At 35.4% G+C, this 17,263-nt stretch overlaps 1 protein-coding gene across 10 annotated transcripts in view; it reads left to right on the top strand.

Moving 5' to 3' along the window:
- The window catches only part of MAP3K7 (mitogen-activated protein kinase kinase kinase 7), an 86,008-nt gene that overhangs the window by 36,034 nt on the left and 32,711 nt on the right, over nucleotides 1–17,263 (top strand). For 9 of the 10 annotated variants that reach the window (XM_003986379.6, XR_006598030.1, XR_006598031.1 and 6 more), the window contains exons 7-12: nucleotides 668–796; nucleotides 2,578–2,708; nucleotides 4,514–4,595; nucleotides 7,125–7,255; nucleotides 7,885–8,014; nucleotides 10,907–10,987. In XM_003986379.6, the coding sequence (XP_003986428.1) occupies nucleotides 668–796; nucleotides 2,578–2,708; nucleotides 4,514–4,595; nucleotides 7,125–7,255; nucleotides 7,885–8,014; nucleotides 10,907–10,987 (684 nt within the window). The remainder of the gene's footprint in view (nucleotides 1–667; nucleotides 797–2,577; nucleotides 2,709–4,513; nucleotides 4,596–7,124; nucleotides 7,256–7,884; nucleotides 8,015–10,906; nucleotides 10,988–17,263) is intronic. The other variant, XM_003986380.6, reaches the window with a different exon arrangement.

Raw genomic sequence — 17,263 nt, 5'->3', positions numbered from 1 at the left:
AGCTTAGTTGCATGTGTAATGCACGTGCTAAGTACATGTGTAGCTATCACTATAATAATTGTTCGTTGTTACAGTGGGTTTTTTGTGGGTTTTGGCTGTTTATTGTGCTGATTCACCCACCAATTTAGTGATCCTACAAATTTGGCAGCGTAATCTGCTTACTATAAATTTGTTATGCATAATTTTCACTGCTTACAACTTTTAAGTTTGCAAATTAAATTTTATCTTGCCAGATATTGAAAAGAAAATCATATCACTAAATTAGAAATTTCTTCTGCTTTGGTAGTAGGGTAGTTCTATCCATCAAAAGAATAATGGGAGAAGAAAATTTAAGATTAAAAAATTACAGAAAGTAATGTACAAATGTTTCATACTGTGTCCCAGGGAAAGTATAAGTCTAAATAAATAGAAGAAAGGTCCTATGCCTCTGAATGAAAAGGTAGAAAATGACCAACTTTCTAAGGTGATTTTTTTAGTGCATTAACACTCAATTCATTAAATAAATATATTTGTTGCAGAGACTTAAGGTATTTCACAAAGAGTAATTTCTCAGCTCTACACGCAGCATCTTCCTGTACACAGTGCTCACTCTTAAAATGTATGAAAACAGTTGTTTCTGTAAGTCATGTGGAAAAAAGTCTTGAAATTATACCACCTTTTTTTCTAGGTAGCAATTACAGTGAAAAATGTGACGTCTTCAGCTGGGGTATTATCCTTTGGGAAGTAATAACACGTCGGAAACCCTTTGATGAGATTGGTGGCCCAGCTTTCCGTATCATGTGGGCTGTTCATAATGGTTCGTAAAAAGAAATTTTTCTTTAATTATTTTGCATATTTTCTGTCTGGAAAATTGTGTCTACCTCAAAGAAAATCATTTATCCCTAACATTAAAACGTCCAGTTCTTTGTTGCCAGAATACTTTGCTGCCATCAGTCTCCTGCACTCCTCCCCACACCCCCCAAATCAGTCAGGGCAGTGCCCAGACTGGTCCTATCCTTAGAACAAGGCTGAGGAAGTCTGCTGATTCTGCTGATTTGGGAAAGGCCATCAGTACAGCCAGAGCCAGCTACCTAGGATGGCTTTCTCCAGGGGATAGAAAAGCATTGGGTTGGACTCTGTGGAGAAAATAAAATTTAAAAATTAAATAAATAAGTAAAATCTCTTCTCATGATCAAGGTAGTTGAGGGAGGTATAACCTTTTCTCTTGAGGAAGCAAAGAATAATAATAAGAGTTGTTACTTAAGCTATTCGTAAAGACAAAACAGAGTTCCTCACATACTCTTTCTTTTTATCTCCTCATCCATCCTTATGAAGGGAGTACTATTCCTCATTTTACAGTTTTATAGGTTAGGAAACTGAGACCTAAACAGGAAAAGGAAGTTGCCCAAGGTCACTAGATTAGTAAGTGGTATTGCTGGGATTCATATCCAGATCTTTGTGACTCTCGGTGCCCATATTTTTAAATTATATTGATATATGAACTCTTTCTTTGCATCCCTCCCTCTCCTTTTAGACCTGTAGTTATGTTTCTAACCACTTATGATGTTAAAATACATGTTCTTCATAATCTAGTTACTTCACATTTTATTTGGAAAAATAAACTCTTCATGAAGGGAAACCTTGTTTAACCTTCCTAATTTTTACATCACTCTCTAATTTATCATTTGGCTGTAATCATTCTGATTATGGCATTTTAGTTTTATTGGCATTTTAATACACTATTCCACAAATCATACAAATACCTGCCTAATTAGGTCATTAATAGACTTGTCAAACAGTGCCATCATCTGAGTAATCTTAAGTGTTTTTACCAGTTTCCTGTACTACCTTTCATTTTACTACCTTTAATGTCATTGTAGAGAGTACTAGAGCACTGACAAGACAGTGTTTCATGCTCTCTCTGTCAGTTGTCAGTAAATAATTGACAGTGAAGTAAGGAATAAAGACTAACTTGTTAGTTGGTGAAATTACAAAAACTTCATTATATTTGAGGCTTTCTTTAAGATAGGGACCTTCACTAATAATATTACAGTCTTGGTAATTACGTAAAAGTTGATAGTTTTCAGCTTGTGAAATGACAGATTCACAGCAGCCAAAAAATGTCTGCCACCAACAAAAGAGTCATTTGGAGGTCAGTGAGTATGATACCACAGTGATGTGACTTTTCTGCTATGGAAGATTTTTCAAACACATTTGAAATTTTTACAGTAAATCTGAAAATACAGTTCAAGGAAGATTACCTCAAGCCACCATTTTATTTTCTTAATAAAACACTAAGCCATTATTATTTGTTAAAAGAACAATATTAGAACAAAAGAAATATTATTTCTCAGTCTCACTCTTAACCATAATGCATATAAAAATTTTAATTTAACTTTGCAAAAAGTATAGCTTCCCCTTTATGAAAATATGTTAACCTAATAGACCAAAAAAAATGTACTTTTATTATTCCAAAATAAATCTTAAATTACAAGAACTATAAAATAACTACTGTATTGGAAATACATATAAAAAGCTTACACCATTCTTTGGGTAAATACATTCTTTCCCCCCCCCCCCTCTAATTTTCAATTATAGGTACTCGACCACCACTGATCAAAAATTTACCTAAGCCCATTGAGAGCCTGATGACTCGTTGTTGGTCTAAAGATCCTTCTCAGCGCCCTTCAATGGAGGAGATTGTGAAAATAATGACTCACTTGATGCGGGTATAATCCTTCTCTTGAGGGGCTTTGGATTTAGGGGAATTTGATATATACTGAGTTTGAATGGGATTTTGAAGTAAAGAGACATTATTGCTTTTTTCTGCTTTATACTTTTCTGTATTGTCCAAGTTAGAATGGGTACTTATCACTCCTATAATCAAAGGAAGAAATGTTATTTTGGAAAAGAAAAAAAGTCTAGTTCTTTATACTGGAAAGATAGCTAGACTAGGTTTCTGGACTTGGTTTTTCCTCCTGTGTAACTTAGTGGACAAATGTGTTTGTTTTGGGGGCCTGTTGCCTCATCTGTAATGTGAGAGAAGCTGAATTAAATGTCTTTACAGGACTTAGGTATATTCTGACTCTAATACTTGCCAAACTAAATTTTAAATTTTCTTGATTGCAGATCTTCTTCAAACAATCATTTATCTGCAGGGCAATAGAATGGTTGCATTCCCAGACACCTTTATTTAAATGATTTTTACCTTCTGGTTTTTCATTGCATATTTTTAGCTTTTCATTTGCCATTAAAAAGTTAAACTTCTAGGATTTATGGAATTTTTAAATTTAGAAGAACCCTGTTAAATGATCATCAAAATGTCTTAGTCTATAAACAAATACTTTTAGAATTATTTGAATAATTTTAGGGCTCTGGTTTTTGGTGCACTAGCAAAATCTATCAAGCGCTACTTTGACTTTTAAAAGTTCACATACTGGGGCGCCTGGGTGGCGCAGTCGGTTGAGCGACTTCAGCCAGGTCACGATCTCGCGGTCCGTGAGTTCGAGCCCCACGTCAGGCTCTGGGCTGATGGCTCAGAGCCTGGAGCCTGTTTCCGATTCTGTGTCTCCCTCTCTCTCTGCCCCTCCCCCGTTCATGCTCTGTCTCTCTCTGTCCCAAAAATAAATAAACGTTGGAAAAAAAAAAAAAAGTTTACATACTTATGAAAAGTCCTTGAATTTCAGAACAATTTGCTCACTAGAAGAACCCTTCAAACTCCTTAAATATATACTTCCTAAATGGCCAAAGATCTGTTTATTCTATTGAAACCAAGCATGAACTACTCTGATTAAAACTTCCCATCATGTGTGGATACCAGCTATACATCAGGCCCTAAAGATATGGTCATAATAAAACAACTTGGTCGCCATAGTCAGATACTTGAAAACATTGGGATACATAAATTGTTCAAATTATAATTGTACTTATATTTGCTTTGTCTGATTTGAAAAGAAGACCTTCCTTTTTTCCCTAAGTTCTAATATTTATCCAGCAAAAATTTCCAATATTACATCTCCAGTTTATAGAGAAACAGCCATAATCTATCTCTGATAGTCAAAATATTAGTTCTAACAATTATTCTATGACATAACAGGCTCAGTTGCCAGACTAACAATAATTTCAGCAGTTCAGAAGTTTATATCATTACTATGAGAACATAAGTACGTTTTATATCATTGTGAGGAGTCATACTATTTCCTGTGTTCCTTTACAGAAATGTATGCTGTTTTCTTCAAAACTATCTAGGCTCTATGTAAAATAGATACTTAAGTGGATATATGGCATTGATCATAGTGGAAATTCAAAAGAGTAGCACATTATCATCATCTTTGTAAAATCAAAAACTTAAGGAACATACTGAGTTTAGGTATCTGTAAATTCAGTGTATGCCTTACAGAAAATAAAGCAGCATTTTCCTACTTTCAAATCCCAGAACAAAGAAATAATTAATGTGTACTCTGCAAGTTAATTCTTACAGGATTTAATTTGTATTAAAGAAATTTTAAATTGTAATTTACTTTTTCATACATAGTACTTTCCAGGAGCAGATGAGCCATTACAGTATCCTTGTCAGTACTCAGATGAAGGACAGAGCAATTCTGCCACCAGTACAGGTAAATGGATACATTGGAAGAGTAATAACCTAATTTTTTTGTGTCTCTGTTCCCATGAAATTATAATCAAGAGGCAATGAATGATGTCTCTATTTGCATTTTAATTTCTTCATTTCATATGATTGACTGCAGTTTGAGTTTCCTGGTGCATCATTCTTCATGAAGGTACCGAGATTAAAGAGTTACTAAAGACTTGCTTCCAAGTCTTAGAATTCTTGCATAGTTATATATAAAAAGATGGGATATTGTATTGCTGGGAATGTCATTCTTTATTTGAAAAATAAAAATCGTTTTTACACAGATACTGCTACATCAAAGAATATTAGAAATTATTGTAAATATAAAAAACAACGTATTTCTTCATCATGAACACCCTACTTTTTGGTCTTTGTAGAAGTGTCTATAGAAACTCTTATTTAAGAACTCTTATTTTTAGTTCAAAGTTCCTTACTTTTCTAAATATCAAGTAGTAGTGGGATTGAAGTTCGTGATCATCAAAAACCATAGAAATAACTCTTAGAAAAATTGTGCCTCTCAAATTATATGGCATTTTAAGCATTCATTGTTAATTTAATTAAAACAAAAGGGCTTGTGTGTGTATATATACAATATTTATCCTGTACTTAAAATTGTATTTTTACCGACAAATATTTTTACTGATCTAAATAATTGCATTTATTTTAATCTGGTTTAATAGTTCCCAAATTCCATTTTTACCAAAAATCTTTTGAGTTGCACTGAATTCTTAAATGCACTTCTCTAAAATTCCATCATGTGTTTCTACCACTGCTTCCAAACCCTGTCTCTGTTTAAGTGCTGTGACCTTCAGTCCTTTGATTCTTCTGTTTACTGAGCCACAGTTCTCTTAGGTCCTTCCTTTCATCCTCCCTTCACTTAATTCCAGCTGGTTATTATAATTTCTTATCTTAAGCTTGTTTGGCTAAACTTAATTTGTTAAATCTGACACTCAGTTTCCCCTTGTCTATAGCAGTGCAGCTGAATGTGTCTGGAGACAACTCATGTTTAAGGTCTTCAAATGCCTTAGTGATTTAATGACGTTGGATAGTTGTGCCATATTTTAGTCTATCTCCTCTCTCTTAGATGACTTAATTGTATACTTTAGCCTCTCTCCTCAAACTTCAAACATCTCTTCACTACACACTTTCAGCTGATCCCATTTGTTATTTCTTTGAGAAAATTGGAGTAATCAGAAAAGGTAGCTTCCAGAAGCTGCCCCACTACATCTGCCCACCTACCTGTATCTGGGCCCTTCTGCTCTCCATTCTCTTCTGTTAAAATGGCTAAGCTCTCCATGCTCTCACCAAAGGCAGGCGTGTCTGCTTGTGCACTATATCCCATCTGCTCTTCCCAGTTGTTCTTCCCTCAGTCTCTTGCCTCATCAGTGTTAGTCTTTCTACTGGAATCATTCCCAAGTCATGTATAGTCTGTACTTACATTCTGTTACCTCTTCCCATTCTTTCCTGTGCCCAGTCCATTCAGGCTTTTATTATACCGCTACTCCAGAATTGCTCTTGTCAAGGTCACCAGTTGTCTCCACATAACTAAATTGAAATGAATGATTTTTAGTTCTCTTCTTTTTTGACTTTCAGTAACATTTGACACAGTTCATTACTCTCTCCTTCTATAGCATGTTCTTCAGTTGATCATCAGGATACCATAGTAGCCTAGATTTCATCTTCCATCTCTGGCCACTTTTTCTGATGGTTTCCTAGGCTGGTTATTTTTTTATCTTCCTAACCTACACATGTCAGTATTCCTAGGGCTCAGTCATTGAGCCTTTCGCTTATTTCTCTACACTCATCTCCTTCATGATCTCATCCAGTATCGTGGTTTTATATACCATCTATTTGCTGGTATTTTGCTCCATCCCAGACCTGACCTTTGTACTCCTATATCCACCTACTTGCTTGATACCTGATAGGAAATCAAACTTATGTTTTCCAAATTAAACTTCTGATAGTCCCTTCAAACTTACTTCTCCCATCGTCTTCACCATCTTGATTAATAGCCACTCTGATTTACCAGCTCAGGCTAAGAACCTTAAAGTCATCCTTGTACTATTAGAAGACTAATAAGCATTTTGGTTCCCTTTCTGTGCTATCCTTAAAATTCCATTTAAAATGGATTTGTTTGGATATCTTTATTGACTTGAAAAGTCTTATTTTGTTCATATTCATGTCTTGTTAGTTTAGAAAATAATTTACGTTACATATTTTTTTTTTAATTTTTTTTTCAACGTTGATTTATTTTGGGGACAGAGAGAGACAGAGCATGAACGGGGGAGGGGCAGAGAGAGAGGGAGACACAGAATCGGAAACAGGCTCCAGGCTCTGAGCCATCAGCCCAGAGCCTGACGCGGGGCTCGAACTCACGGACTGCGAGATCGTGACCTGGCTGAAGTCGGACGCTCAACCGACTGCGCCACCCAGGCGCCCCAACGTTACATATTATTGAATAAAGCATCTGTATTATTCCAACCTGTAGTCATAAATGTTTCTGCTTTCCTAGGCTCATTCATGGACATCGCTTCTACAAATACCAGTAATAAAAGTGACACTAATATGGAGCAAATTCCTGCAACAAATGATACTATTAAACGCTTAGAATCAAAATTGTTGAAAAATCAGGCAAAGCAACAGGTTTGTTTTGTTACTAAAAGTAAAATTGTGTGATGACCTTACTAGTAGTCATAACTTTATGCTAACTAAAATTAATTATTTGGCATCTTCCATTATACAAGTGCTGAGTCTTATTCTTGAAGCAGATAAGAATAGAGACATAAAATGAGATTCTCCTACTGTTTATTACCGATCAAATTGTTTTGTCTTCTGATTATGGCTGCCTTTGCCAACAGCGCAACTCCCTCCCTGTGATGTTCCCTAACTTTAATGGTTAAATATGTAAGATGATTATTTCTTGGTTCTACTACTCAGTTAAAGGAGTTTGTCCTCAGTCTGTCATTTCATACTGTTCAGATTTATTATGTTTTTGCTGTTACTGGTTTAAAAGTATGTTAAGTAGTGATTTTATTCATCTTACATGATACATTTAGGTTAAAGAATAATCGTAGCATTTAACTTCCAACTCTAGTGACTGCCGTTTCCTAAAGGCAGTGTTTGTAGCTTGCTCTCCCTTAGAACCTCCTTTTTCCTTCAGAACAGCACAGAATCTCTAAGAATCTCAGTTGATATCTTCCTCCTCCTAGGTTGCCCAGGATTTTTAAATTTAAAGAATTTCAATAATTCAAATTGACCTGTAATTTTAACAGAGTGAATCGGGACGTTTAAGCCTGGGAGCTTCCCGTGGGAGCAGCGTGGAGAGCTTGCCCCCCACCTCTGAGGGCAAGAGGATGAGTGCTGACATGTCTGAAATAGAAGCCAGGATTGCTGCGACAACAGGTAAAAAGGAAGTAAAAATCTGCAGAGGAGTGGAAAGAGTAGTTTCAGTTGTTTCACCTATGGCGATGTCAGGGGTTTTTTGTGTTATGAATTTTTTTAAAGCAGGAAGTGGGCTTACAGTAGACTTTCTAAGCTACTAACAATAATTTATGTTTTTCTCCAGTTCCAAATAAGGCAGGTATGACTTGTAAAATTATTTGGATCATAAATTATATTTTTATCAAATGTAATTCAACTCAAACATGAGCTGAACATTTAAGTGGGAAATTGAAATTTTGCCAAAACTAGTATGTTTCAGAGGATTTTGAGTGATTCTACTAGAATTTGTGCTAACTTCACATAATGGCAAATATTTTGTTTTGAAATTAGCAGAAAAATATACTATAGATCCAAGTGTCGCTTGGCTTTACTGTCTGCTCCTTCTCCTTCTGGTAGCAAAAATAGATAAGTGTAATATAAAAGATCACGGTAATTTCATTCAATCTTGGAAAAGTTAGCATTTGAATTCCATTTTTTCACTTCTTAAAATGATTAATTACAGAGGTACTGGTCAGCACAAAAACAGTTACAGTTGACTCTTGAACATTGTAGAGGTTAGGGACCTTAACCCGCCATGCAGTCAAAAATCCACATGTAACTTTTGACTACCCCAGAACTTAACCATTAATAACCTACCATTGACCTGAAGCCTTACAATAATACAAACAATTGCTGAACACATATTTTGCATGTTATATGTATTATATACTGTATTCTTAAAATAAGCTAGAGAAAGAAAGTGTTATTAAGAATATTATAAGGGAAATACATTTATAGTACTATACTGTATCTTTTCTTTAATCACATGTAATTGGATACATGCAGTTGAAACTCATGTTGTTCAAGGGTCGTAATACTGGTTTAATTTGTTTTCTTTCCAATTCTTCCAGGAGTAGAGGGGAGCTAATTATAAAAGTAAATACATTTCTTTTGTGGAAAATGTGGAAATGTAAACAAACAACAAAAAACCCACAATTTTCTATAATTGTCCCACTCAGAGAGAAGCATTTAGCAATTTTATATATTTACCTCTGGTCTTTTAAGCCATATATGTGTATACATGTGTATTTTCATGTATATTAGCGTATATATTCTTTAACTTAGCTAACCAGGTTTGTGTGTTTTTTGTTTTGTTTTGTTTTGTTTTTTAGGTATTTTTCTCTTTTTTTTGTAAATGGAATATTCTCATTTTGTGTGGAGCTTTTTTCAGAAAGTTTTCCAGAGGAATGTCATACTGTACTTGTCTTCATCTAATTATGATCACTGACTGTATCAGCATTAGAATCAGTTAGATATAGCAGAATATTCAAAATAGCTATGTCTTTAACACCTAAGCTTTTTTTTTTTTAAATAAAGAAATTTGAAGGTAGGCTCCATGATCATTAGGCAGCTGAATTTCTCTGTCTCTGTGCCACAAGCCATATTGTGTGATTTGTCTCCTCAAAGACTTTGTGTTGCTGAATAACTATTACAATTCTAGTCATCACATCCACAGTCAGGGCAGCAAGAAAGGAGAATTAGGGGAATGCCAAAGGGTATATGCCCAAGCTCTTTCAAAGATCTTTATCAGAAGTTCCCCCTAACAACTTCCATATATGCCTTTGGCCATCATAATATGGTCAGATGGCTACAGATGGCTGCACGGGAAAGAAGGATCTGTGATCTTTTATCTGGGAACATTGCTGCCTTGAGTAAAGTCAGAGTTCTGTTGCTAAGAAAGATGGGAAAGACAGAGATTGGAAGGGGACTCGCAGTCTCTGCCACATGGATGAATCTTCATAAATAATCAAGTTGAATGGAGCTCACTAGCCACTAACAAGCCTTCCTGGTCCCTGCGTCATAAGTGTTTTTCTGTCAAGTGAGGGCTTCTCAGTGTAGTGTCAGGTGAATAGCGCACACAGGACATACCTTCACTCTTGGGGAACCTTTTTCCCTTCAGGGATGTCATTCAAGTTAGATCAGCTAAGTAATGATGGCTAGTGGCATTATTAAGATAATGGCCTTAAAATAAGTGGCATTATTATAGTTTTGTATCTTTGCTAGTGTCAGTTTTCTAGTCAGGTACTCATTTATTATTATTCTTTACAGAAGTGATATTTCACTAGTTAAAAAACAACCACACACATTTAGATTATCTCACTCTCTAAATGTAGAATAGATGCTGTTGAACATCCATTGAATTCATACAATTCAGATTTTTTTTAATGAATTGTCTTACTTTGAAAGATTCGAATTCTCCAGCTTCTAACACTGTTCACATGTAATGGGAATGCACCTTGAACTTTGAAAACTACAGTAAACACTCAGTTTAATAGAAGTATGTGTAAATATTTATATTTATAAAAGCATATACATTTCATTCTTTGATTCAATAATTACTATTTAATCACCGAATTTTACTTTATAGCACACTTCAAGAAACGTCTATCTGGAATATATATTCCTGTGTTTGTGTAATTAAAAAAATATGGCAGCTTATTTCTTTTTAACTCCTCTCTCCCTTCCCACTTTCATCCTAGCTCCCCATTGCTTATCAGTGATTTCACTTAGGTAGATTGTTTCTATGAACATGTTTGAAATTTTGCTTCCTCATTATCCTGCAGCTTTGTTTGTCTCTGTCCTTTTTTTTTCCTCCTAATTAAAACCAGTATGTGACACGTCTTGATTGATAGTTTTCTCCTAAATCACGCCTTTTCCAAGCATGGATGAAAAGTTAGACAGTCCTGCATGCCATTCTGCATGAAGTATTATTAACATAGCTATTTGAAAATTATTCTGTTTTTATAGTTAATCATTTTCTGTGTTACTGTTTGTGGTTGTTTGCATGTATACTGTATATATATGTTTTTGCAGCCTATTCCAAGCCTAAACGGGGCCACCGTAAAACTGCTTCATTTGGCAACATTCTGGATGTCCCTGAGATCGTCATATCAGGTATCAAAGACCACCTGAGTTGGTCTAATAGCTGTGGGACCGGAATAATGATCCCTGGTACTTATAAAATGCTTCTTGCTCCAATCTTTATAGGACATGAAAATAGACACCTGCATACAGTAACTAGGGAGACAGATTGAAAACTATACATTTATATACAATGAAGCAGGCTTGACAGGATACCTTAAATCTCCAAAAATGAGAGTAAAATAGAAGGCAAAGTAAACCTTTTCACACAAGGGAGAATGCTAGCCCAGAATTCTACCATCGTCCTCCCTGCTTTTAAGTGAGCACACATGAGCTGAACCAAGACGTTGTTTTCTCTCAGCAGAAAGAGGAAACAACTATTTAAAAATATTTGATGTCCTGGGCTCTTTTCCTTCCTTGGTTTCTCCTTTTTGGACTCTCTTGAGGCTTCCTATCCGAGCCTCTTTCTGTTGGTAGCAAGTGAAATACGAAGTTGAGAAAAGAGAATTGCTAAATACCATGTTGCCTTAACATAGAAAATAGAAACAGAGTAAAATTAAATGAGATTTGCTGTTTTGCATGGTGTCTTGACAAAGAATCGTGGTCAATTCTGATTCTTATGTGTTATTAGGAGAATCTTTTTGCAAATTACATGTTTTTATACCTAAGTCACACATGGTACTTCAGTGTCTTAAAATTGGTAAATTGCTTTTATTTCTTCTCATGGTGATAATTTCATAGATGAATCTAAATTACCATTTTTGATAGAAATTTAAATGGCATATATCGGTTAATGTATGTCACCAAAGTGATCCTGTATTCGGGCACCTGGGTTGCTTAGTCAGGCAAGCATCCATCTCTTGATCTCAGTGCAGGTTTCATGAGATCTAGTTGCACATCAGGCTCTGTGCTGATTCTCTCTCCTTCTGTCTTTGCCCCTCCCCACCTCATGTGTACATGCCCTTGCTCTCCCCCCAGAATAAATATATAAACTTAAAATAATATATATCTTTTATTTATTCCTCTGCTTTAGGTTTTCCTCCACCTCTTCCCAAAAAGAAACACAGTTTTCCCTACACACATTCATGGATGTGATTTTGGTGAATTCTTCAGCAGTGTGTATTGCTTGTGATTGTATTTCTAGCATAGCATTGTAGTTGAATATCTAGAGGTCTTTTTCTCCCATAGTAAAATGAAAACAGAATAGACACCATGCCTTTGTTACTTATTATTGATTGTATCAGAGTTATCTGGCACGGTGCCTCACACATTGCGTTTAATAAATATGTGCCTATTAACTGAACAAACTATTATTGACCTCCCATGGCTAGGAACTAGGATACATATAAAATCTGTATAAATTATAAATATGTATAATACAGAAATTACACAATTCTTAGGATCCTGGCATTTGGTCTGTATAAGACTATATTAGCGTAATTAATGTTTATTTTTTCAAAGTGATTTATTTTATAATACCACTATTGCTGTTCAGAGAGGAGTTAACCCACTTCTCACATAGTAATTTTACTTATTGAGTCATGGCCTGCTTGCAGAACTTGCAATCATTTTACCTCCATACCAAAAGGTGCTGTTTAAGGGAGTGATATTTTGACTAAAAAAGTGGCAACATTTAAACTTTTAAACTGTGATTATCATTAATGTTTGAGTGAATCAGGAGAAGTTAGGTAAATGGCAATATAATCTTAATCCATGTCTTAACGAATAAGCATTAACAAATACACACACACATAACGAATGATGTAGCCAGTACTTTACACAATAATGAGGGAGAATGAAGAGAAAGAATAGTCTCAGTGGTTCTCAACCAGAATGAATTTGCTCCTTACAGGATATTTGGCAACATCTGGAAACATTTTTGGTTGTCACAAGTGGCAGGGGGCATATAGTAGGCAGGAGCCCAGGATGCTGCTAAACATCCTACAATGTACCAATCTTCCACAAACCAAGAATTATCCAGCTAAAATGTCAACAGTGGCAAGGCTGAGAAACTGGTTTCACATAGATGCTCTGTGTGACTCTAAAGTAGTTTAAATAAAGTACATCATCTTAATTGATGTCCATAGCTGTCTTATAACTGGATTACCAGATAAAATTACAGCCATTTTACAAATGAGGAACTTCGATCAAATGGGTTTTATGTGGTTTTCCCAGAAACACATAGCTAGGGTCCCAACTTAGATCGGACACCAAATCACATCAATTTTCTCCTCTTTTGTTTGAGTCAGAGAAGATAGAGCAATTCTGCCTTGCTCCTCTTTAGTGTTCACATTAAAGAGAGCTCTTTGGCCAGCAGACCCTCTTTTATGGTAACTGAGACCTTATGGAGTCAGGAAACTTTAATTCTGCTCTTAATTTGTCAGAGCAACAATGCTGTTCAAATAGAAATGGTATTCATTAATACATTTTATTAAATATTCTTGTTGATCCCCCCCCCCCAGATATCCAAATATTAACTTAATCAGCTTCGCTTTCTTTAATGAAAGAATATAAGCACTGGAATTACTACAGTTGGACATAAAAGCGAAACATTAATGTGTTCTTAGGTTTATTTTTAAATTGAATTAAATATGAAAATATAACCCATGCTTTGGGAATATTTCAAATGTCTTACATGGCCATTTTAACTATAAAGGAGGGCATTACTTAATTCCCAAAATTTCTTAGTACCTTCTAGAATTTTTTTTTTCCTCAAAGTCAGCTTCCCACAAGTTCTTTGTGGTATTACAGTGCCTCTTGATATACCCAATCTGGTATTCATTAGCACTGGATCCCAGTTGTAAGCATTTTTTTTAATATAGGTTTTTTTTTTTATCTTATCTGTTATGAGTAAGTAGTTTGAATAATAACTTTCCTTTGGCCAGGTGCAGTATACTGAGTCTGATGTACTTCTTGGAATAAACTGCCTCTTTTTCTTTTTCTAATTCTGATTTTTTTTTTTTTTTAAGTTTATAATTTTGAGAGAGAGAAAGAGCAAGAGAAAGTACATGAGCAGGGAGGAGCAGAGAGGAAGGATCCTAAGCACGCTCCGTGCTGGATCCCACAAAACATGAGATCATGACCCAAGCCAAAATCAAGAGTCGAGTGCTTAACTGACTGAGCTATCTAGGCATTCCTGAACTGCCTCTTTTAGTAAGAGTGTTCATCTAAGCATCACAAAAATTTTTATGTGTACTTATTGGCAAATACAAATCTATCTTTTTAAAGTATATTGCTTCTTGAATTTTTTTAAAAGTTACCAAGTTTTTAAAATTGTAAAATACACACTGTTACTCTAAAGAATTTTTTTTTAAATACATCTTTAGAGTGACTAAAACCCCTAATCTAGTCACAGGTAAACAAATTCAAATCATGTTGTTTGCTTGCTCTTCAGCACTATTTTATACTTGCCATCATTCAAATGAGGAGGAGCAAGCAACCTATGGCTAGCATTTATTAATTTAGTAGTGACTCAGGTCATGCAGAAATGGACCTTTAATACCTCACGAGTTCCTATGGATCAAGCTACACAATTTTCTGTACCTCTTCCTGGCCTAGAGCCTGCTTCAGATTCTGTGTCTCCCCTTCTCTCTGCCCTTTCCCCACGTGCTCTGTGTCTCTATCAAAAAATGAATAAACATTTTTAAAAATTAAAAAAAATATGGGGCGCCTGGGTGGCGCAGTCGGTTAAGCGTCCGACTTCAGCCAGGTCACGATCTCGCGGTCCGTGAGTTCGAGCCCCGCGTCAGGCTCTGGGCTGATGGCTCAGAGCCTGGAGCCTGTTTCCGATTCTGTGTCTCCCTCTCTCTCTGCCCCTCCCCCGTTCATGCTCTGTCTCTCTCTGTCCCAAAAATAAATAAACGTTGAAAAAAAAATTTTTTTTTTGAAAAATTTAAAAAAAATAAAGCATGGAGTAGGAGACTCTGATAGTTATGCAAATTTTGTTTGTGGCTCTAGCTTTGGTAATCAAAAAAGATGAACTATTCTGGAGTCCTTGTGTGAGTAGCTAGAGCACTTCAGGAAATCACCTGTGATAATGCATTTTGAAAGCCACTGAAAAAGGTACTAACAAATCCATACATATATATCCACCTGTAAAAGATTTAATTGAAACATTAGTCTTCTGCACTTCCTTTCTAATATGAAATTCCTTATACATAGTTTATACCAGATTAATTGCTACCCTGAAATGATACATGTTTCCAATATGAGACTTACAAAAGTAAATTTTTCCAAATAAACAGTTTTTATGAATTTCTTAGTTCAGACTAAATTATACAGCTTGACTTCATTTTAAACACTTGAAAATTCTCATTTATTCTGTAAATAAGAATTTGCCTTAATGTGCTATTTGAGAACCTTGAACAGTGGTACTTTAGTAGTATATGTATTTTAAAGCTAAAATAATATGGCGTAACATTTTAGAATCGTAGAATGCTTTGACCAAAGATGATTTTCTTACGTACTGTTTTTAAGGATATATTAAATAATAATACTGAATATACAAATGTCTTTTAGTCAGTCATATAAAATGTTTTTACCCAGGTCCTTGAAGAGCCTGAACTTAATTGATATTTTTTGTTTGTAATATTATTCTTAAAGCTGAAAGATCAGGCTCTGAGCTCACAGCTTGCACACGCACTCTCTCACTCTCTTCTCTCTCTCTCTGTCTCTCTCTCTCTGTCTCTCAAAAATAAACACTAATAAAAGAGGGGGGGCACCTGCGTGGCTCAGTCGGTTAAGCATTCAGCTTCGGCTCAGGTCATGATCTCATGGTTTGTGAGTTCGAGCTCTGCATCTGGCTCTGAGCTGAGAGCTCAGAGCCTGGAGCCTGCTTCAGATTCTGTCCCTCTCTGCCCCTCCCCCACTTGCACTCTGTTTCTCTCTCTCTCTCTCTCTCTCTCTCTCTCTCTCTCTCTCTCTCTCAAAGATAAACATTAAACTTATTTTTTAATTTTTTAAAAGTGAAATTTTAGGTGTCCTTATGATTTCAGCTGCATTCAGATATCAAAAATTTAATGAATATTCACTTTTAACTTCAATCAGACACATTTAGTCCTCTATTAGTTGCTTTTCAAGAATATGATGAGTAGTTAAGTAGCATAAGAGGAGTATGGAAAAGCCCAAATATATTTAACAAACATAAATGGGTAGTTGAATTTCTAATACTAATGTAAAGTTTTTTTTCTTTTAGAAGTTTCAAATATCTTAGGTAATTGGCAAACAGATGAGGCAGGGTGCAGTAAGGGTTTTGTAGAATGCTGGACAGCTGGAGGCTGATACTGTTCAAGGACCCTTGGGCACTATCTTGCTTTCTCCCATCAGGTTAAGAATATAACCTTTCTAATACTGTATTTGGTTCAAGAATCAGTAGGTACTAATGTTTATAAACATCCTTTAGGGGTGCCTGGGTGGCTCAGTCGATTAAGTGTCCGACTTCGGCTCAGGTCATGATCTCACACTTTGTGAGTTCGAGCCCCACGTCGGGCTCTGTGCTGACAGCTCAGAGCCTGGAGCCTGTTTCAGATTCTGTGTCTCCCTCTCTCTCTGACCCTCCCCCGTTCATGCTCTGTCTCTCTCAGTCTCAAAAATAAATAAACGTTAAAAAAAATTTTTTTTTAATCCTTTAACTGTAGTACATAAATTATTGGTGTAGTTTTTCCCCCTGAATAGTGTAGTGCTAATGTGTAGAAACAGTGAGATAAAAAGAAGTAAACTTTTCTAAATCTTTCAAGTTCCTACCTACCTTGGACATATGGTGTCATTAACAGCTGTAAACCTTTGAATTAGGGATGCTGAGGCCCAAGGAGAGCTATGCTGAAATATACCTGCTTCTCCATGTGTAGCCACCTCACCTTCAATGAAATTCTGTATTTATGCCTAATTAAATAGGAAAGTTCATGTAACCAACCCTAAAGAGAATGTTTAGGTAGTCTCTTTATATTGTATCAAGATCACTTTTTGTAATATAAAAAGTTGATCTCTAACCTAATAACGGTGGTTTATCAGAAAGCAAAACTCATCAATAATACTTTCCTTTGATAGGAGGAAAAAACCCACCCTGAAGGGCGTTCCTTCTAAGGAATAAGCCAGAATTTGTACAAATAAGTAAAAGAAAATGAAATTTGTGGCAGCCTAAATGAGAACATATGTTTTTAAATTACATATTCAGTTTACCATGAAGCAGTGATATAATGCAGTGTAGTGCTATACAATTTTTTAAAATCTTATGTATTTTACACATCAAGAGAACAGTGTCCCACAATTTTCAATATTCAAAACTTATGAATCTCAAATTTTCCAACATTT

The sequence above is a fragment of the Felis catus genome, chromosome B2, assembly GCF_018350175.1.
Source record: "Felis catus isolate Fca126 chromosome B2, F.catus_Fca126_mat1.0, whole genome shotgun sequence".
NCBI lineage: Eukaryota > Metazoa > Chordata > Mammalia > Carnivora > Felidae > Felis > Felis catus.
The sequence above is the reverse complement of the archived record's forward strand: the minus strand, read 5'-3'. Positions and strand labels throughout refer to the sequence as shown.